Source organism: Rutilus rutilus (assembly GCF_951802725.1).
Source record: "Rutilus rutilus genome assembly, chromosome: 13".
Classification (NCBI taxonomy): domain Eukaryota; kingdom Metazoa; phylum Chordata; class Actinopteri; order Cypriniformes; family Leuciscidae; genus Rutilus; species Rutilus rutilus.
This window is the reverse complement of record NC_140218.1, coordinates 24,527,547-24,551,083: the sequence shown is the minus strand read 5'-3', so window position 1 is coordinate 24,551,083 and position 23,537 is coordinate 24,527,547. Positions and strand designations below refer to the sequence as shown.

The 23,537-nt window shown below is 36.8% G+C and overlaps 1 protein-coding gene across 4 annotated transcripts in view; it reads right to left on the bottom strand.

Moving 5' to 3' along the window:
- The window catches only part of dnmt3bb.1 (DNA (cytosine-5-)-methyltransferase 3 beta, duplicate b.1), a 51,963-nt gene that overhangs the window by 13,327 nt on the left and 15,099 nt on the right, over positions 1-23,537 (bottom strand). For 2 of the 4 annotated variants that reach the window (XM_084429278.1, XM_084429280.1), the window contains exons 3-13: positions 15,038-15,188; positions 14,261-14,349; positions 12,154-12,297; positions 11,165-11,284; positions 10,138-10,296; positions 7,096-7,203; positions 6,460-6,601; positions 3,157-3,297; positions 2,779-2,823; positions 1,570-1,649; positions 1,128-1,240 (exon numbers count right to left, since the gene is read on the bottom strand). In XM_084429278.1, the coding sequence (XP_084285404.1) occupies positions 1,128-1,240; positions 1,570-1,649; positions 2,779-2,823; positions 3,157-3,297; positions 6,460-6,601; positions 7,096-7,203; positions 10,138-10,296; positions 11,165-11,284; positions 12,154-12,297; positions 14,261-14,349; positions 15,038-15,188 (1,292 nt within the window). The remainder of the gene's footprint in view (positions 1-1,127; positions 1,241-1,569; positions 1,650-2,778; positions 2,824-3,156; positions 3,298-6,459; positions 6,602-7,095; positions 7,204-10,137; positions 10,297-11,164; positions 11,285-12,153; positions 12,298-14,260; positions 14,350-15,037; positions 15,189-23,537) is intronic. The other 2 variants (XM_084429279.1, XM_084429281.1) reach the window with 1 other exon arrangement.

The following is a 23,537-nucleotide window of genomic DNA, read 5'->3' as shown; positions in this document are numbered from 1 at the left end:
GTATTAAAGAAATGCAAAAATACAATACAAAGTACAGCACCTCAACATCACAGAGTAATTATGATTATAACTAGATTATGAGTAAAACCTACACAAAATAATGTTTTTATTGCTGTCGTGTTCTTATATTTGACATTAATTCACATATTTGTTTTAAATGTAATTTTACATTGTCAAGTGATTTTAATTCAACTTGGGTTGTGATGAAGGTGTACTGACTAGTGAAAAATAAATATACCAAAATGTTACTATTATTATTATACATTTTATTTATAGGCGCCTTACAAACACAATAAAACAATCAACATTAAACAAATACTCATTATTACAGCCTTGATACAAGTATTAAAGTATAAAAGTAATCACATAAAAGCCTGCCTAAAAAGATGGGTCTTAAGGTGTGATTTAAAAACACGAAGACTTTCACTGTTTTGCAAATCCTGTGGCAGCAAGTTCTATAAATAAGGAGCTGCATGACAAAAGGCTCGGGACCCCATAGAAGTAGTGCGAGTTTGAGGAAGAATAAGAGTGAGTGCAGAAGATGATCTTAAAGTACGAGTAGGAGTGTAAGATATGAAGAAGGTCAGATAAGTATGAAGGGGCAAGATTACTGCAATTAAGAAGAATTTTAAAATCAATATGATAATTAACCAAGAGCCAATGCAAGTGTTGTAGTATAAGAGTAATGTGTTCAGGTAGAGGAGTTCTGCAGATAATTCAAGCAGCAGAGTTCTGTACTAGCTGGAGTTTGTAGAGAAGCTTTGAAGGCAGTCCATGAAAAAGAGCGTTACAGTAATCAATAGAGGAAGTGACTAAAGCATGAACAAGAATAGCAGTGCTATTTAACTGAGAGAGCTGGATGAAGTTGGTTAATATTAAGCATGTGGAAATATGCAGAGTGAATGACACTGTTTAAATGTGCTTCGAATGATAGAGTACTGTCAAGGATGACCCCCAAACTTTGAACTTGTTTGAGCTTGCAAGTTATCAATATTCACAGATGAACACTGGGTTGGGGGTGGTTATGGAAGTGAAGTGTGACAAAATTCCAAGAATGGAATGAAATGCGAGATTGAGTGAGAGATTGCGGGACAAAAACGAGTTTGTGAGAAGCATGAGTTTCGTACCTGCAGCAGTTGGCGTTTCCACAGAGCAGCACCTCTCTGCCGCCACAGCACACGGTGCAGTACGACTGGTAGCCATCGTCATCGTACATGTAGGAGATCTCTAAATAAACATCCTGACACATTCACAAATAAAAACATGTGTAAATAACTTAAATAGCTAAGCCTTCTACAAACAGAGTCCCTGTTTGCAGCAATGTATCGTGTTGCTGCAAATAGTGTAATAGGATAATGCAGCGATGATGGAAATGATCCGTGGCACTTCCTTTGTCCCCCTAAGGTAATCGATAGATACAACAATGGTTTCCAGGTGTTAGTATCGAGTGCTATTGTTTGACAATTTTATGAGCAATCATGTCAGCGCGTGTTGGAGAACCATGTTCCCAGACTCTCAAGTTGTGTTGTGTTCTGTTTTGAGAATGTGGAGAACAAGGTCAACTCTTACCTTGCATGTTAGGCAAAGGCCTCCTTCAAACAGCGGGTGGAAGGTCGCCACTCTCATCTTTCCACAAGAGAGGCAGAACTCTGAAACAGGGAAGCAAACATATTGAGGTGGCTGAGTCAAAATACCAGAGTAACTTATTCTTGGAACCATCCGTAAGAATGGGCTGAAAATGATTAACCAATGAGAAGCGTTTTTCTTCTCAGCATTTCTCCTCCTCTCTAGTTTGCTTCCTAATCTAGTTGTCCCACTGAACCTGGTATTGTATATCACAAATATTGTTGGCTCTTTTACAAACTGCATTTTGTTCCTCTTTTGTAAGTCGCTTTGGATAAAAGCATCTGCTAAATGCATAAATGTATACTGTATCCAATAGTTTGCCATCGCTTTCCCGCAAATGTATGTTTATAAATATAACTGTGATGAAGTTACATTGTAGCTATATATTTTCCAGCTATAACTGCAAATTAAAAACCCAGTGTATTATTTACAAATAATACTTATTTTCATGTTTTTGGTAAAATGGCTGATTATTAAAATCGTATACACGTTTGTCACACACAAAAAAACATTAGAACTCAAAAAACCAAAATCTGTCATTTTAAAAGCTGCAAATGAAATTAGGCATCACAACATTATAATGTGCAGTATGAAAAATTTATATTTAGATATTGATTGGCTTAAAATTACATTACAGTGTTATTAAATGTTCTGTGTTCTTAAAAGTTTACTTTAAGTGAGTGACAGATGACGGCAAAGGAAATCTAAATGTAAAAATAGAGGAAATTAGCATGAACAATTATATATCTAACATCGACTGAGATTGATAAATTTAAAAATCAACGTGGTACTGATATATTGTGCATCCATAAGAAAAATATAAATATTTGTATTGACACATGCAAAAATACATTTGCTAAAAATAAAATGTATTTTATACAAGGCCATGGCTCCAATGCTGTTAGGGGCCATTCACACAGAACATGTTTTTGCATTTCACTGCGCTTCTTTTCCATTGTTTCTGTGTAAACATGCACTTCTGCAGTGCCTTGAACATGATACGGCGTTGTAAAAAGTTAAATGTGGTTCAACTTAAAAAAATGCATCTCTAGACCTGGCTTTTTTAGAAGAAAAAAACTTCTTTTTTTAATGGATCCTTATTCGTTTTAATGGGTGAATGCAGGGCTTGTAACAGGTTGCAACTCTACACACCTTCAATACTTCTGTGATTCTTCAAAACTTCATGGACCATTTGTTCTGAAAAGCAGATGAAATGGCAGTCATGAGCAACAAGTTGGAAATTCAAACACATTATAAGAGTTAAAGCTCAATGATGTCTTGTTCACATCAAGTCCAATGCTACTAAATTGCGCAAAAGTATAAAATATAAAAGTACAAAAACTATGCACACAAAACACAATACTATATTTTAATTATTTATATGCCTGAATCAATTGTTCAGAATTTCAATGGGGAAAAAAGATACATTTTGAAAAAAACATTTTGATGTCCAAATGAACATCCCATTTGGAGTGCAACAATCGGTTGTCACCCATGAACATGAATAATATCCTTAGTGTAAGCTCTAACCTCTACTGTAGACGTCCTCAGTGCCAGGCTTGGCCTTACAGAGGCTGAGTCGAGCTTTTTTAGCAGAGGGGGGGAACTCCGGAGGGCTGGAGTCCTGCAGCACTGAGCTCTCTGAGGCCACGGGAAAAACACAATACTCAGCTGGAAGAGACACAAGTGCACTAATATTACTTACTGTTACAATCAAACATGCTCACACATTGTGAATACTGTGTGTAACTACATTTATATTTCATAGATCAGGCACTTAGATAATGAAGCAACTTGCATTCATACTGTGAGAACTACTTTAACAGCTAGTTAGTAATTATCAAGAATGACCACATCACTACAGCATTTATTCATAAAATAAATAAAGAATTTTTTGGTAACAATGACTTTTAAAAAAATGCCCCCAAAAAACAAACAAAAAACAACAACATCAAAATATATTATATTAATATAATAAATAATATATATTATTTAAATTAGTGCAAACTATAGATTATTTAATTATTTGTGCTGATTTAAATACTGTATAAAATATTAAAAACATTTATTAATTATCATAAATCATTAATCAGTTATTGTGTCCAGACAGGTTAATTGAATTACTTTATGACAATTTAGACAAAAACATTGAGAAATTTACCAAGAGAAATACAGCCATTAACATGCAGACAGAAAGCTGTTAGACTCTTCTGTTCCACATCTGTAATCGCTGTGGGAAAAAGCCAGCAGTCTACAAATCGTAAAGTAATTAGATAGGCTATTTTCTCTTTCTGATCCCACTGTTAAGACCACAGTACAAGAGACTTCTGCTTGCTCATCTCTGCAGTGGTTTAAAAAAACATATTCAGTGTCTTGGTTCTAAACTCAAATACATCTGTAAACTCAAATTCAAGTACCCTCAGGTTTTACAGCCCAGTATCAACTATATGAAAACACAATGGTACAAATTCAAAAAATGATTGATATGTTAGATATGTTTTAAACAGAAGGTTTAAGAAAGATATTAAAGGACCTGATACACATGTTTAAATGAGAGGAGACCAGACACACTAAACCTTGCAAACAAATGACTGCACCAGTGCACTAGCTCAACTTATGTTGTGGGTCTCTGACAGGGACTGTGAATGTTGTGAATGTTGCTTTTGGTTAATGTGATGTCAGCAGGAAAGAAATGCCTGGGAAACTCACTGAACTGATCTATTACTCACAGTTTTTCCCAGATGAAAGGGAAAGATAAATAATGTACTTCAAAAAGTTGACAGCTCAAATACATCTGTAAACTCAAATTCAAGTACCCTCAGGTTTTACGGCCCAGTATCAACTATATGAAAACACAATGGTACAAATTCAAAAAATTATTGATATGTTAGATATGTTTTAAACAGAAGGTTTAAGAAAGATATTAAAGGACCTGATACACATGTTTAAATGAGAGGAGACCAGACACACTAAACCTTGCAAACAAATGACTGCACCAGTGCACCAGCTCAACTTATGTTGTGGGTCTCTGACAGGGACTGTGAATGTTGTGAATGTTGCTTTTGGTTAATGTGATGTCAGCAGGAAAGAAATGCCTGGGAAACTCACTGAACTGATCTATTACTCACAGTTTTTCCCAGATGAAAGGGAAAGATAAATAAAGTACTTCAAAAAGTTGACAGCTTCAATTCTGAAAACACTGAAACCCTCTGAAACCAAAGTTGCTCTCCTGAAAACCTAAGGTATCGGAGATTTAAATATGATGAACAAGCTCTAATGAATCCGGAACAGAGGTCTATGATCTGACACACTAAGCTGGTAAGTGTGAGAGTGTAACCTGCTATTACCTGACTGAGCCCTGATGCCTGAGGGCCCTGCAACTTGATTTTTAAGCAATACCACAAATACTTTACAGCCACAGATTTACACAAAATTTGAACACCCTTTGTTCACAAAGTTCCACACATTTCGTTGTATTTGTTTAATAATTTTGCTTTCATAATTTAATTACGCTTTCAACTGCCAATAAAAGTAGACGTCTCAGCTCTATTTAACACGTTTTCCACAGAATCAGGGCCGAAAATGTGAAAAAAATAAATACAGAAATATAGAAATGATAACTATATTAATTGATTAGTCTTTTTAAAGCAGTTAATATATAATCATATAATATAACTAATTCAAATAATCAAGTCGTTTTGTCCTCAAGACCTTGTAAGCATTTCTGGACACTTATTATTTTTTTCTTTAGCAAATCTCAAAATGAATATCCATTTTTGATTTTGCAGATATATTCTGCTATGTGTGTGGGGTAACAAAAAAAAAAAGGGATTGTTCGTTAAGTCGCCGTCTTGGAACTCAACTACAGTGTGAGACTACAAATGAATTCATAACATTCCCTTGTAATAACAGCTTTGAGAAAAACTTGACCAACAAGTTACATTACTTTCCTGTTGCTAACATTTTCTATGACTTGACAAGATGGCAATGCTTGAGATTCTGCCAGTAGAAACTGCTCAGTCTGTAGGGCTTTCTGTAGAAACTGCTGTAACGGTTTTAAGTGCGGTTTTAAGAGTTTGTCTTTTCATGTCTCGTGGTGGTTCAAGTTACCCATTTATTTTAATATTTTGTTATATAGTTTGAATTTAGTAGTACATATAGTAGTACATATAGTATACATTGAAATAGTTTGTGTATTTAGTTGCTATAAAGGGAATATTTTTACTGAATTAATTTTGTCAGCTATTTTTACATTTAGTCTTAGTCCAGTGTAAAATATACTTTTTAGTTTCCATCATATTTAGTCAATCTTGTCCTGTTTTTGTTTAGTCAAGTTCTAGTCGACTATGGTCTGGTTTCACAAACAGGGCTTAGATTAAGCCAGGATTAGTTAGTTCAAATGTGCCTTAGAAAAAAACATTACTGGTGTGCATCTTGAGACAAACATATGTTTTTTAAGATATGCCAGTGCAAGTTGCTTTCAGTAAAACAGCATTTTAGTATTTTAATATTTGCAATTTATCCGTTAGAGGCCATAACAAAAATATTTATTGACTTATTGGTAACAGCCAGAATTATATGGGGAATCAAAATTGTAGCCATGGTGCTTACACATTATTTCATTAAAATCACATGGAATAATATTTTGTAATGTCATTCAATAATATTAATGCATTTTAAATTGTGGTCACTAAATATACCACCTATAGTCATAAGCCTTTGTCTGCATCTTATTTGACCCCAAGTTAAGACCTTTTACTCAAGTATTTTTTTACAACTGCATGGATTGAGTGTGAGATCTGAGATGCTTTCACGATGACGACGTGTACTCACCTGCGTTCTCTCTGGGTTTCAGGCCCTCCTGGCCTTTGGGCATAAAGCCACCATGAGCCCAGTCAAGCATAGGTTTTATCTGTTCTTCAAGACTGTCTGACTCACTCGGAGGAAAAGTCTTCTCTGCCCGTATACTAGCCACCTGAGGACACGCAGATAGTGGGAAAGCAGTATGTCAGATTAACTGTAAGAAAACAGAAACCATCCTGGAAACAAATGTCTCAGGTGGAATAAAACCAACTATGTGTACTGTGTCTAAAATAACATGTATTCAGAAAGACTATCCTCTCAGTAGAAATAGAGACAAATTGCAGATATTAATCATGCTGTATGGAGACTGCAAAAGAGTGGGGTACAAAAACAGAGAGAGAGAGAGAGAGAGAGAAAGTAAAGTGTAGCCAGTCCTGTCGATCTGGTGCATGTCTGGGCTTGGATGCTTCTGTTAAGTTTGTTAGGAGGTACGATTCACAGAGAGATAATTAAGGAAGATCTGGGGAATTCCAGACTTTCCAGATGAGTGTTTTCCCAGTCTCCTATTTATCTCACACGTAAACACATACAGATGTTGCAGCTAATTGCCCCATAGGAGAAAATAGTGCTATAAAACAATGAACACAGACTGCTCTCTGCTCTCACCTCCAGGGACTGGAAGATTGCTCTACGGTAGGAAGCCAGTTTAGTGTAGGATGACTGGTTGAAAAACTTCGGGAAGGCTGTGATGGAATCGAGTTTGTCAGCAGACACCTGCAAAATACACATGACACCAGGGTCAGAAAGTAACCAGGGCTCAGGGCAAGCATTTGTTTGTGTGCATGTTAAGTTAATAATTTAATTGTGTATGTAATACACTATGGGCCCTATTTTAACGATCTGACACGCAAGTATCAAACGCAAAACGCAAGTAACTTTGTGGGCGGATCTTGGGTGCTGTTGCTATTATACCAGCGGGATAAATGACTCTTGCACCCGACGCAAATCTAAAATGGTTTGGTTTGAAGTAGCTTCATTATTCATAGGTGTGGTTTGGGCATAACGTGAAATAAACCAATCAGAGCGAAATCTCACATTCCCTTTAAGAGCAGGCGCGCTTGTTCCTTGGCGGATTGCTATTATAACGGTGGATTGGCCAGGCGCACGACAGGAGCGGTTCAAAGCCGAGGAGACCGACGTTCTCATCAGGGCCGTAAAAGACAGACAAGTGACATTTTATGGGGAGGGAGAAACCCACCCAAATTAGCTTCGGTTAAACAGGCGTATAATAATTTGGGTAAATGTGTAAGCTAGATTTATGCCTATTTTTTCACATCTTCATGGACACAACAATGATTTCTCTCGTGTGTTAATATTTTTCCTTGTAATAATGTAGCCTATGATTTGCAAAAAAGAAAACTGCTGCTTCTGTGTAGATGAGAGAATCAAAGTTTATGCACATTGTGCACACGCTACATTATGGCCAAGCATGCGCCCTTAAAATAGCATATGAATAACATGCACAATAATAGCACCACTGACTTTAGACTAGGTTTTTCCTGGTCAGTGGCGGAATTGTTTTCTAAACCTGCAAAATAGCACCAGGGAACGTTTGCGCCGGAACACGCCTCCTCTTTTCGCTGAACCGCCCCCCGGGAGAGCAAGTTCATTCCCTAATTTACCAACGTGCGTCTGTGGAGGGAAAAGTCCGCTGTGCGCGGGTGCAAAATAGGAATGATACATGCGTCGGTGTACAAAGTCAACTGCGCTGGGTGCAAGATAGGGCCCTATATATATTAGTGCTGTAAAACGCATTAACGCATGTGATTAATCTTTTCAGTTTAACCCAATTAAGGCAGCACCAGCTTTTTTCCCGTCATCCTTTGGCTAGCGTTACAATATATGTTCACGATTTTATCCATGCAAATACTTTAAAACCATTCAAGCCATTTAAGCATGATAAGGCACAAAAGAGAATGCAGTGCAGTACTGGCACCTGTGTTTCTGTGAAACACAACTTGTGCTCACAGAAAGCCGCTTCAGACAGCACTTGAATGGACAAAATCACACAAAATTATACCAAAATGTAGTTTTGTCAAATATCCTTGCAAACACAGTGTGAAATGAGTTAAATTAAGTCTTAAATTAATGTAAAGAGTTTTGAGAGAATTTAATGCGTATCAGTTAATCCATGTCATGTGCGGCAGGTCTTAAAGTGACAGCGGCCTAATAAATCTGTTGCTGTCTGTCATTAGAATAATAAAAGAACAAAAGAACAAAAGAAAAAGAGAAAATCGCACACTGCTCTTGACTGAATAACATTTGTAGCTTTAATAAGGATTAATCTATATTGAATTTATAACTTATGCAGTGAAGACTGTGAAGTGTTTGATAATTTTATTAAATTTCTGTTATTATCTGTTAGACCTACCTGAAAATGCCCTAATATATTGAAGGGCACAGGTAAATATGACATTTTATATAATGGGTTTATGTGAGGATTGTTTTAAGTTCACTTAAATTAAAAGTTGTAATATTTTTTAAAGCCTAATAAATGTTAAAATTGATAGCTTTCAATTATACTGTAATGCAGAATGCCTATAATTAATGGTATAAATAATTAATTAAAATTGAGAAAAAATCTATTTCATAGAGACATCAGTAGCAGTATTGGTTTCAGCGATGCCTTCTTTCATAAAAAGATTCCATTAAAGAAATATTTAAAATATAGGCTACTATCTTTATGCTATTTCTACACTGATTTGGAGATTAAATGTACAACTGTATATAAAAATATATAAAAAACTTTTATATATAATTGCATTTTATATATTTTTTTAGTAAAAAAATGCAGTAAAAAAATGTCATAAATTGACAGCACTAATATATATATATATATATATATATATATATATATACACACACACACAGTCTTCGATGTTTAATAATGTAACACATTTTTCAGAGCATTTAATTAATGAATTTATTACATTAAATTAACTAGCATTGAATGCATTACATTTCACACACTCCATGACATTCAATTTGATTCTGCCAAATGTTTTGTTTCATAATTCACGTAATTGCAGAGACGTTCAAACTAGTGATATCAGAGGTACCAGTACTTCAGAATCATATCAAAACGCCAATAAAACAATCTCACAATACCAGTTTTCCTACAGTATCAGTATTACCAATTCAATATGGCATTCAAGTGATGTCACCACGGTCAGCAGTACTTTATTTAAGCAAGATCGAGCCAGTGGCAGTGAAAATTATGGCAATCTCCTGGAAAAACAGGTGTTTGTTTTCTTTGAAATTTGTAGAAGATGCTGTAAACAAGTTATTATGTTTAACCATGATAAGTATTTTTTATTTTTATTTAGATCATTTTTTTCTGAATGTTTACTTGAATTGATATTGATGTTAGTTACTTGAAAGCTCTTTCTATTGCTTTTTATTTGTTTCTTTGTTCTTGATTTTGTTACTGACTGTTTACTTGAATAATTGCTTGGAAAAACTTGAAGCAAAGTTTATACCATTTTTTTAATACTGATAATATTTACATCAATATTTAACATTTAAAATAAAAAAGTATGTTTAATATCATTTTTTGCTGTGCTATTGAAATTGAGATTGAAATTTCACTGCTATTAGTATCAACTACTGAAGTTGTGGTATTCTGAAACCCTTCATTTTGTTTGTTACCTCTGAGAATTTTCCATCTCCAAACCACTGCAGCCAGCGCATGCCGTGGGACGCCTGCCTCTTCCCTGTTGCTCTCCAGGGCACCACCATCCCGGGCCACCAAGAAAAGCCCTTTATCTTGCCCCAGACTAACTCTCCAATACCAAAGCCTTTATTATCCTGAGGAGGAAATATGCGAAAATTAGACATAGTTGACCATAAATTAACATTTTCACACTCACTGAAACCTGCATTAGATTTGAAAAGTACACAGACACAGATTTCAGTGAATAATGGCTTTAATGTCAATTTAAATTTATTTTACATTTTTAAATCTGAATATTTGACTTCTTTAGTATGTCCTAGTTTTATGTTGTTTTTTGGTCTGTTTTGTTCCCATCCAGCCTGCTTTTGTGTTCCACAGATAAAAGAAAAATCATGCAGGCTTCGACTAGTAGATTATAATTTCTTGGAGAATTATCCTTTTAAATAAGATGGACAATTAACCTTCTCACTGCACAGATTTCTTTGATCCAGTTACACAAAGAAGGACAATCAAATGCTCTGTTGCAATCAGAGAGCTGGATTGAGCATGGGCTGAGACACAAGCAAAACCTCTGACACTGAGCTTGTCTGAGCACGACTCTCAATCAGTCAGGACCATTTCAACAGCGCTGTTGTTTCCTCACCTGTGCGAGTGTCAGTGAGTATTTATGAGTCTGTGCTCAACAATGACTTAGAAGATGCTATAACCCACAAAACCCCCATTCAAGATCTTCACGGTCTCTTTGTCTTGGTCATCAGTGCTCTCTAAACGCGCAGCTGCCTGGCTTAGTGACACGCAAAGGAGAGGATACACCACAAGCACAAAGGCTGTTATCTTCACATTCAAACGGAGCCGTTCTGTGAGGCTACTGTTACATGTTGAAGGCAGGTGGACAAATATTGGTACTTGTGGATTGTTTGTGCATTAACATAAAGAGGAACGGGACATGACAGGATAGGTGGATTGTGAATTTGTGTGTGTGTGTGTGTGATATCCTGGTACCTTGTACTCAGGTTGTCTGGCTGTGTCAGTAGTCGAGGTGGATGTGGCACTGCTCTGTGCCGAGTCTTTAGAGTCCTGTTCCATGAGCTCCAGTATGGGACCCTCAGGAACACTAGAAACCTACGGACACACACAATTTCAACCTTTAGTCAAAGCAAAACAAAATCAAAACAAAAAAATAATAACAATAAAAAATATTGAAATGATAGGTACAATAGAAAATAAGGGGCAAATGTACAACCTGCTGCCCTCACAGACTTCTAGTGCAATAACATTTCTGTCAACACGTTTTTGTGTGTGTTTTTACAAATTGTGAGGCAGTTCGAAATGATTTTCTGTGGTGACTGACGGCATGCCACAGTGATGTCAACACAGCTTAAGTTGAATTTAATCTGGAATAATCACTTAGGATAGCCGTATTCTGGAACATGGTAGCTAGTTTCTGGTCATGACTTGTTTTTGCCAGCAGGAACCTTGACCAAGATGGTCTACCAGATGAGTGTTTCCTGTACAATACCAATATCATAACTCCCTGCTTAACTATCATAGTACCATACATTGTTGGAGATGACTGTTTTAAATAACTGTAGTAACTGTGGCACATCCATCGTTCAAACCCTGCTGATTCAGTCGTTCGTGTAGGTGGTGGAGTAACAACAGCTAATTAATCGGTCTGAGATTTAATTAATGTCATTTTACTGCACTTTTTCTGTCTTTGCACACAGACACAACACAGACAAAACATGACCACTGACCACTGTTTTGATTGGCTGGGTACAGGCAACTTCAAATGTGTGAGAGCATAATTACAAAGTGATAGACAGCTCAACTTAAAGGTGTTGAGTTAAAAGTGAGGAGCTGACAGTGGCATGAAAGCTTTAATCTGTCGTGAGGGTGATCTCTGTTCGTCAGCCTGGATTTCAGTGTCTGACAGACAAAACTTCACTTAAAGCATAAAGCAGCTTTGTGTGTGTGAATGTGAGCATTACCATGCTGCTGTGATCCTGTTTACTATGTCCCCTCTCTCTGTTGCAGGGTTTACTGTGAGCTGTCAGTCCTGCCTGGAAAATAGTCCTGGGGCGAGGCCTTTGCCGCAGACCCGTTTCACAACCAGACCCAATGTCAGCCTTTTCCTGAAACCATAATCCCGTAACAATAAGCTGATCCATAAGTCCTAGTACTGTACCATATTTATAGGTACATTTTATATAAATTTTATAGAAATAATGATTAGCGGTCAACTTTTATGGGTTTTTCAATGGCCACTAAAATCTAGAGTGCAGGGTGGCTAATGTCAGATTATAATATTACATCGCTGAAACTAAATTAATATGATTATTTATAATGATTATTTACTTTAATTCTCTCTAAATGTATATTTTGTTTGCTGCTTATTTACACTTTTATAGACAGGAATAGTCAAGTATTTACAGGATGGGAGAAGACAAAAGTTGCATTCAAATATTAATAATAATTAATAATAATAATAATAATAATAATAATAATTCATTACATTTATATAGCGCTTTTCTCGGCACTCAAAGCGCTTTACATAGAAGGGGCAATCTCCTCAACCACCACCAATGTGCAGCATCCACTTGGATGATGCGACGGCAGCCATATTGCGCCAGAACGCCCACCACACACCAGCTTACTGGTGGAGAGGAGACAGAGTGATGAAGCCAATCAGTATATGGGGATGATTAGGAGGCCATGATGGACAGAGGCCACTGGGCAAATTTGGCCAGGATGCCGGGGTTACACCCCTACTCTTTCGAAAGACATCCTGGGATTTTTAATGACCACAGAGAGTCAGGACCTCGGTTTTACGTCTCATCCGAAGGACGGATGAGACGTAAATATTGTACTAGCATGTATCAATACTTTAGACACAATATAATTCCATACACTGTATTTGATCATTTTGATAATAGGTTGGTAAGGCAAGGTTATGCACACAACAACACCTGCTCAGTTTGTAAACTATATCAATTCCCATAATCTGACCTATATCTTCAATGTTTTGCTTTGTTTTCTCTTTGCACTGGATGCACAAGCTTTATCAGTATAGAGGAAAATCGCAGATAAGCACAAAACAAAACAAAAGATAAGAAGTGATATATAATACAGTCGTATCTGTTTATCATCATGTATCTGATTTTAAGGAGTCTTTATAGTATAGACTGGATAGCCCTTAACATCTTAAAGGGTGAAATGTGTTGTGGGTACAGATATGTATCACAACAAATTAATAGACGTGCATACACATGCACACAGTTTGCAGTTAGCGCATGTGTATGGCAGACTCTTTGTTTAAAAGGAATGTGCAGGAATGCTGCACAATGCGTTCTTCTGCATGTCTTGCTCTGAAAATCTCATGTGGATAATCCACAGAAGTTCCATGGAAGTGATATCCAAATCTCTATGTATGTGTTTTCCTGCATCTGTTCAGACAGCCTCCATGATGCACCTGCTCTCTAAAATTACGCAACCTATTGGTAAGTTCTCGTGTTTCATGTGGTATTTTTATCACCATAAATGCATAAGTAGTCTATCACAGCAGAGGTGAATGAATGGAGGAATCTATTTAAATATGATTATACCACGACATTTTGAGTGTTTTGTCTTCTCAGTATTCAACGATATATTGATTTAGCAAGAAGGTCCCCGGTTCCTGAGCCAGGAGTCCTTTCTTGTCAACGTGGGTTTCCTCTGGGTGCTCCGGTTTCACCCACAGTCCAAAGTCATGCAGGTAAGGTGGATTGGATATGACAAATTGTTGTGTGTGTGTGTGTGTGTGTGTGTGTGTGTGTGTGTGTGTGTGTGTGTGTGTGTGTGTGTGTGTGTGAAAGTGTGAATGTGTCCCAGCACTAGTGCAGGGCTGTGTCAGGAAGGGCATCCGGCGCAAATGTGTGTGTAAAGTGGACCCTGCAAATGAGCAAGAATAACGCTAGGAAGAGCAACTATTTTTGCCCTATTTCAGCCATGTCTCCGGAAACAGCAGTAAAATGGACTTTGGAATAGGTGTGTCTTATTGAAGCGTTCTGTCAGTGTGCGATAAGATCAGATGTGTAAGTAAATTAAGTAAATTCTCACCTCACTGTAGGAGGAATCCCAGGCACTGTCTTCCTCTGTGTCGGAGCGCTTACGAGATCTCTTTCTTCTGATGCTGTTCACACTCTCGTCTGAAAGATTAAGAAAGCTCATGACAAAGTATAAGAAAATTTAGACACTTTAGTTTCTATATACTGGATATTATTTTATCCTAGGCCCACCTGGTTATACGTTTTAGACACCTAAGTGATAATTTAATTTAATTTATTCAAATGTACTGAATAATAACAATTAGCATTTCTAATAGTAATATAATATTTGACAATGGAGGAGATAATCAAGCTAATTGTCTACACTCTGTAACGTTGTTGATTACCATTGAAAATTATTTTGTAAAAACAAGCCAAAAGGGCTCTGCACCAAGATAAACTTTAAAACACACTGTTCCAAAAGTATAGCTACAAGACTTCAACATACGTGTTTGAGACTAGTGTGATAGAATTGCTTACTAAAGTTATATTGAATATTTAGATGATGTAATGTCGCTAAACATGGTAACTTTCAAATGATACGCGCAAGGATGTGTGGTATTTACATGTAAAAAAAGATTTAAATTTCTCAGAAAATACATCGGAGACAATTCAATCAAGTGGGTTAAAAAATGTTTTATTCACTTATCTGCTATTAAACCCTCCAAAATGTCTTGCCTTATAGACTTGCATTGTAATTGCATTACTGTAGACATGATGTTTTAAGTTACTTTCTGAAGTAATTGGCAGAATGTCCCAGATGCTGAACCCAGAACATGAGTCTGTGTACCTGCGGGTGAGGCTGCGCCTCCGTTCTGTTTGGGGCAGAAAGGTGAAGGTGGCTCTGCCGCAGTCAGTGGGCTGTTCTCATTGGTAATCTCCAGACCGCTGTCATTCTCTGACAATCCCTCTCCCACAGACGTGTCGCCATTCACGGCAGCCTGAAAAAATTGTGGTTTATAATCTTCACAGAGTTCATAAAGATCACAGAGCGCAAACACAACATTTAGACAACTCACAATCAACAGAACTGCATCCCATGTTACCTGGCACAGCTGAATGGGTGTGTGATGTTACAAATATTTTCTGTTCTTATTCATAAAATGAATGAATTCCCAGGGAAAGCAAGAACTGATAAGAATGTAAAATGTGTACCTTGAAATGCAATGCAAGTCGCTTTGGATAAAAGCGTCTGCCAAATGCATAAATGTAAATGTAAAATACATACTAATGGAGGGCAGGTCCAAACATCTTCACAACATCACTGTCACCCCAACACATCACCAATTATGATTATTAATGAAAGGTGTAGTTATGACATTTAGCAGCAGTGTCTGGGCAATACTCACCAGCCAAACCATGACCTCTTGACCCTTTCTTTTAAGTTGACAGAATATGCATTTTTACCTACTAATAGAGGACAACTAGGGGCCAGATTTTCTAACAGCTTGTGCTTCTTTTGGCATTAAAAGAATACTGTCAGGATTTACTCAAAATACGCAGTGAAAAATGAACGCTGAAAAAGTTATTTTTGTGGCTGACTTTACTGCATATGCATTTGTAGGAGTTTCCCTTTCAGATGCAAAATTTATGGGAGGAGAGTGTTCAAACTAAGGTTTGCGCTCGTCAATTTACTGGTATTTGCGCCATTATTTAATTCCTTAAACCCATGGTGCGTTTGTGTTGTTAGTAAATTGTTAGTAGTGGTTTGCAACCCTACGCTAATTTGCGCTGCTCTTGGTAGATTGCGTTGGTCATTATGGAAATTATCATAAATGATTTTTGTTTTTTTTTACTGCATTCTTGTCAATTTCTAAATGTTTACTTTTTGATTTATGAATTATAACAGACTGATGGGGGAAAAAAACATTATTTTGCTGTTACTTTTTTCAAATTGGTTTTATTATTATTTAACAATTTCTTGCTTTTTGTTATTTTTTACAATAACATCACCATCTTCTGTTATATGTGGGCCTCCATGCTCATCTATTGTACAGTATATGATATTGGTGGAGGCCCACATCAATATTCTTTCAGGGGGCCCCAAATCCTCTAGCTACGGCCCTGGTTGTCAGTACACGTCAGGCTTCTTGCGGTTTTGCCGCCATTCATGTGTACAGATACTTTTCATACACAAGAAGCATGTTCAAACTAGGACATGGAAGTGGTTGCCGTGGTAACGAACAACAATATCTTAACATGCTGACTTATGTAGACTAACTTTTATTTGAGGACATCTGCTTATATTAGGCTATTGGGTTTAAACCCATTGGTCCATTCTATTGATTCAGTTGATTTGAATAAATATGTCTATAATGTCTATAATAAAGTGAACACTCAAGTTTAATATACGATGATCATAATGCAAGTTTGTATGTATCACATGTACCTTACCTATTTTTAGTGGCATTCAGTATGGGATTTGACTGTTCATAGATTAAGTAGTCTAATACAAATGAATCGACTGTCTCCGGGGGTCGGGGTTAGACTAGTCGGTTGCAAAATTTCTGCTTAAACGTTATTGAAATTTGTCATTGCGGGAATCCAAATCCACAAATTTTTACTTTCATTTTAATCAAACAAATGCAGCCTTGGTGAGCATAAGAGACTTCTTTCAAAAAAAATCTTACTGACTCCAAACTATTGAACTGTATTGCAATGATTAATTATATTATTGTTTTTTTCCCATTCATTTTCCCTAAAGATTGTGATATTCTATTTAAGACAAAAACGGTTTAACAGTATTTATGCTTGTTTAGCAAGCACAGCTGTATGATAAAATCTCTGAATCATTTGTTTGTTTCATCACATTGATTTGTTTCTGTCATCACTGAAAGAAGTCCCTGCTTGGCATTTTACAGTAGATACATTAAAAGGTTTTAGTATATTTCGTTTATGGCGCCTCTGACAAAAAGAGTGTCATTTTTGCAATTTCAAAGCAAACACATAAATGTCAAAAAGGTGAAAAATATGAATGTGATTTTTTTTTTTTTTGCTTTATCACCCTCTAATATGAACAGTGTTGAATAGGAGCAAGTGTAAATTGTGTATGTGGAAAAGCAGATTAACTGCTAAACATATAAAAAAAAGGGGGGAAAAAAGGAGAGAGCACTGTTTTCTTAAAGCACATAGACAGAACATTGTGTGTTCATGAATGTGGGAACAATACAATTTGCTGTCGCATTTCTGGAACCGTCCACTGGAATGCCCGACATCTTTAATGCCACAGCTGCTTTGCAGCAGATCAGAGGTTTTGCCAACACAAACACACACACGTTGAGTTTCAATGTTTTATGGGGACTTTCCATAGACATAATGATTTTTATACGGTACAAACTGTATGTTATACAGTCCCTCCAGGATTTCACGATTTTTTTTGTGTGATTTTTGCGATCAAAATGTGGTGACTTGTGGTGGTAATTTCCAGAAATTTGTGAAAAAATTTGCGATTTTTATATTTTATAATTAGGACATCACATTTACAATAATAGTATTATGTCAGATGCACAATAGTCATACATGACACAAATCACAAACAAAATGCATAAAGCTTGTTTATTTTGGTCTAATCAAATTCTCATCAAATTAACTTTTAAAACAACCTATGGGCAATTTTTCTACCTGACCTATTAAATATTAACAGCAGGTATAGTAATTTATACTGTAGAACTGTGTAAATCCTGAGTTGAGGGGTCCTGAGCTGCAGAAGGCAACCAGTTACTTATAGTGCGGCGTTTTGCATGGCGTCCCCACTGCGTATAGCTACGCAATACTAAGTGACCGTTCGAAAGGGAACTACTTGGTTACTATCGTAACCTCAGTTCCCTGAGAGTAGGGAACGAGTATTGCGTAGCCGGCCGCACTATAGTAACCTGGCAAGTTGTCGCTTCAGTCGTTAAACCTGCTAAAATTGCGTTTTTCGGGGACTAATATCATAGACAGTAAAAGAATAATATAGGCTAAGGCCGCGCCCCCTTGGCGGGCTCTGACGTGTAATGGCGTGATGCTAGCTCATTGGCGCACACATCAGAGGTGCCCGTGCCATTGGATGTGCAGTTGCCGCAGCACAGCCAATGAGTGAGCCAGACACTCACTGTGCTAGCTGTGCAGCTGCAAAATGCGTTTTACATTATAGGCTTCAATAAATCAAGGAAAAGGAGTTTCCCCTTTTCCCGCAACATCTGTATCCACGTTAAAATGCATTGAAACTTTAATTAAACTAGATATTTCAATTGGGTGATTATAATTTAATGTTTTGTGAGGTCTTTTTCATTTTTGTGATTATTTTGCGGTTAAATTAGGAATTATGCAGGATCGCAAAAAAATTCGACATTTTGTTGATTTTGCGCTGTATTCAGCGATCGCGGAAAACTGGAGGGACTGGTTATATCCCCTAAACCTACCCATCACAGAAAACTTTCTGCATTTTTACATTTTCAAAAAACATAATAATTATTAATTATTATATAATAATTACCATTATAAGCTGTTCTCCTCATGGGGACCAAAAAAGGTCCCCATAATGTAGGGAATACCTAAACCACATATACCTGAGTAAATGATGACAGAATTTTCATTTTTAGGGGAACTAGGTGCATTTTATAATATGGTTCATTTTTCAAAAATACAATGACAAAAAAGTAGGATCGATAATCCTAATATTGAATTCTAGCATATACATTTTTAGTTACGTCATCAGCATGATGCTTAGAAAATCTGTCTATAAATGAATGCAATAGCTGCTCAAAATCACATAAGCATGAACAAGAGTAAACTTACATAAAATTAAACATATATTCTGTTTAAGGAGGCAAGTAGAGGCTGGAGAGGTCAAGGGGTTTATGGGCTCCTTCATTCATTCAGTTTATCTTTCTGCTGGCTCCTAATGACACCCCCTGCACTGCTCTTGCCTAAAGGGGCCCCCGGCTCAAGCTTTTGAAAGGCTGAAAAAAGTCAGCGGATCAAAACAGGTGGCTCAGATCCCCTTTTATACTATGTAATAGTACACACACACACACACACACACACACACACACACACACACACACACATACACACACACACAGAGGAAAAGCAATGTGTAGAAACTCGATGTTATTTCCCAGAGTTCTGCCATGCTTCCCAACCATGTGAACAGACACTCTCCCAAAGCCAAAGGTACAGCGGAGAGGCTCATCAGATAACAGCTCTGTTAGCAGACATAAATGATTCCAGACAAGACACAACATGAGCAAACAGTGGAACCACATGTCATGAACCAGTGGGACAACTTGTTTTAGCCAGTAAAGCTTGTTATTACTCAATTAATCCACGAGTGAAACTCAAAATGACAACACAAACTACTGAGTATTCAGCCTTAAAAGGATAGCAGGGCTCCAGACTAATGCTGGGTACACACCAAAAGATAATCGGGCTGATTTTGGGCCGATTACCCCCTTCCGACAATCCTAGCTATGTCCCGTTAATGTTGATGGTTCAACAGATTATCTTATCAGATTTTCCCTTGGTGTGAGGTGTGTTAAGAGTGTCCGAACCTGCTCGAAAGAACGTCGGAGCCGCCCCGATCGCGAATCTTAAATATTCAACGTTTAATATTTACGATCAGAAATCCTGATGTGTGGGGGGAACTCCGAGAACAAACGTGCGCACGTTCTGGAGATTATCATGTGAAACAAAAACAATATCCAATCAGAAAGCGAGATGATGGAAGACACTGTCATTCTCACACACACACTTGCAGGAAGCTGAGTGTTAAGGGTTCAGTGAGGTTCTATAGAGGGATTAAATAACTTTTTCTAAAGAGACAATAAATCCAATAAAGAATAAATAAAGACAATAAAGTATGAATATATTTCTGCATAAAAGGTTATATGTAATGGTGGGAACAATTGTTTTTTTCACGTGAATTTTCTGTGAAAATCATTCCAAACACTATCATCGCAATTTCTTCATGCATATCATCCGCCATGCTTATTATGAGGTCTCGCGAGATTTCCTGTGTTCACAGTCGAGACTCTGGTTGAAAATCTGTTTGTGTGTGGTGTGCTGTCTTTGTCACATCATGGCACACCACACACTATAGGAGCAAAATGCTTATTTTTATTTAAAAATAAAAATAAATTATTATAGAGTTAAATTATTACTTTTATTAAGAACAGTACCATGGCCAAAACACATTTTATAGGGAAAATTTTTATATTCTACTCTTATGAAATGTACCATTGTTCTTCTGATGATACTGATCAATTGACCAAAAGCTTCAGTGATTATAAAGGGAGCGCTCTTTACTTGCTTTCTGTGTAATTCAGTCACAATTTGAAGGAACAGTTTTTGTTTTTCATGAGACTTTGTGACTTCCTACTTTTTCCTATATGGGAGTGAAAATGGCTAAGTCAATAAGTGCTCCTCTGCCGCCATCTACTGGTCAACCCCACCTTCCCCAGCTCCACCTATATAGATCTGCTACAGGGGTTATTCTATGTTTGTTATGTATGCAGCAGCAGCATGTCTTACATGCTCACAGTAGCATGTCTCTGTACTTGCTCTGCAGCAGCAGTGTAGCAGATCATTCTGCCAGGAATGTGTGTTCATGAATGTGCAAATACATTAACATTGCCATATCCATTACCATGCCAATCTATCCGAAAGTTGTCATATAAGAAATTTATTTTTTAGATGAACTAATCCTGAAAATTAGGCCTGAGATGCTGAGCCTACAGAGGATAGGCAGTTTGGATGGATGGATGGATGGATTGCATTTATCCCTTTAAATGCAAAACACTACGGCTACAATTAAAGCAGCGCTATGCAATTTTGGTAATTTCACTCGCTTTTTGCTCGCGGGTTTCTCTATAGAGCTCCCCCTACAGCTTCAGAATAGATATTTGACAACACTGTTGTCAAAACTTGTTGGCGACTCTCCCCCCTCCCATCTTCTCCCTCTGGTCATGTGCATTTGTTTTCAAAGAAGCCGGCGAATGCACGGAGCCATGTCCACTGAGGTATGTATGATACACAGAAGGCTAGCATATAAATGTTTAGTTAGTGTATGTGTGCAGTGCCGTAAAGCAATTCGTTACATCGCGAGACCTGATATCACGCGATACTTCCTGACGCAACGGCAGCCTGCCGGACCAAAGTTGCAAGGGTGGTTTTTCTGCTCACAGGCACTAGGGGGGTGCGAGAAGACCACCATTCAACCTGAAAAAAGTCATAAAACCATTCCAATGACTCCGAAGCTGTTCAGTTAAGGTAAATTAAGCTAAAAAAAACACTTGCATAGTTCACCTTTAATCACTTGATTTTGACAATCAATTTTTCTGTCGATAATTTCTCTTTTTAATCAATTAAAGTCCCACTCTGGTGAAAATCAAGTTTTTAATATGCTTTAAGACAAACCATGTGCAAAATCATTGCATGTTCTCTAATGTCACAAACTACCTTGTAACCAATCAAGTCAACGTGGCTTTAGCATATCATTAACTAAATCGGGTACATTTAGCAATGTAGCGGGTGAATGTATATGATGTATATTATGATCTTATGATGAACTATAAGTCTTTCTCCACTGACATTCTGAGTTGTTCAAAGCGTTTCTAAGGATGCAGAGTTTTTAGAAGGCAGCTGTCTGACGGCGAACATAATCATGCTTTGTGTAACATTAGCAACACATTATTAGCTGTTTGATAACGTAGTCAAGCAAAAGGCTAAAAAGCGTTTACTACAGTAAAGTTGAGTGGATCTTTGAGTTGCTGTGAGTGGAGGCGGGACTAATTTGCAAATTCATGACTCTGCATATACTAAATGAAGCAAGGGTGTTATATTGTTAGATTCAAGCTATTTCAAGGCATGAAGACATTTTTTTCACAGGAAAAAACATTTAATAAGGTCATTTTGGTGATAAAATATGTACATTTCTACAATGTACACACAGTATGTGCAAAAATGGAGTAAAACATACAAGCTAGGATATAAATGGTAATTAAAAAAATAAATGAAGTTCTTGTTCACATTCTTGTTCTACATTTACCCAAGTGTGGTCCTTTCCAATCACCCCCACCACCCCACATTGCTTTCTGTTGGCTTTATACTGTGCTATCCAAATAAAGTGGAAAAATGGCAAAAATAAATGTCAAAAATTATACATTTGATTAAGGAAAATTTACACTGCAACAGCAAAATACCTTTCGTAGGGGTTTTTCTGATAAGTACGTTACTTCCTCTTGGCGTTGGTTAGCACTTGTTTTTGTTTATTTCATTGATTTTTAGTTGTCGGTCTTGTAATTGTACGCTGGTCGACGTCTCTCTGTACAGTATGAATAAGGCGAGACACGGCAGGCAAAAACATAGTTTTTTTTTTACAGGTCAATTTTGAGATTTTTGTATATTTGTCTTCAATAACATGTCTTCTTTCAGACTTGTGGTGAAAAAAAGTCCGAAATACACATTCAGGTCTTTATTTTACTACACTTTGTCTGTTTGCGTCTGTAGATTTCTCATAAATTCAACAAAAGTTGGCGTTCTTAATCAGCATGCTGCTCCGCGATCGCTGCCGGCTCCCTGTCATCACATGCACCGCTGGAAAGCTCTCTCTCTCCTGTACAATGCTGTCAGATCCAAATATGGTAATTTCCTTTTTATCAGCAACCAATCGTGAAAGTAAAAGGGCTGAATGCGCAATCTCATTGGCTGATGATAAATTTTTAAAGCCCGTTTTCTCAAAATGACTTTTCTCTCATACTCCAAGTCCGAAATCTCCACTTTAGTAGCACCTATATACACCAAACTTTCCAGTCTTGTACCTAGTTATATTATGAAGACATTATCAGAGGGATTTGTAAATATATTATTCCTAGCCTGATTTATGTAACATTTTATTCCAAAAAACATGGCGAAAATCATTTTTTTAAGGCTATTGACAGTATTTTCTGATTTACAGGATAACAAAAGTAGATATCCATAAATCCCTCTGTAATTTTTTTCCCATCTAATATGTGAACACAATGAAAACATTTTTTTTAACCTGGCTTTATCCAATACTCAGATTTCATTGTTTTTTTATATATGCAAATTAGCGCATATTTAATTAAATATTGCTTAATTTGCATATTTAAACATTAAATTACAGAAAACTTGTAATACATTTTTTTCTCATCTTAATGTAGGTAATCAACTGGAAAAGTTTCATGGTGATATCTGTTAGTTAAAGATTTACCCTATTCAGCTGTAGTGTCTCGCCTTAACAAAGAATACTGTGCTTCTTTTTTGTTGCGCTCCATTTAATTGAAGCA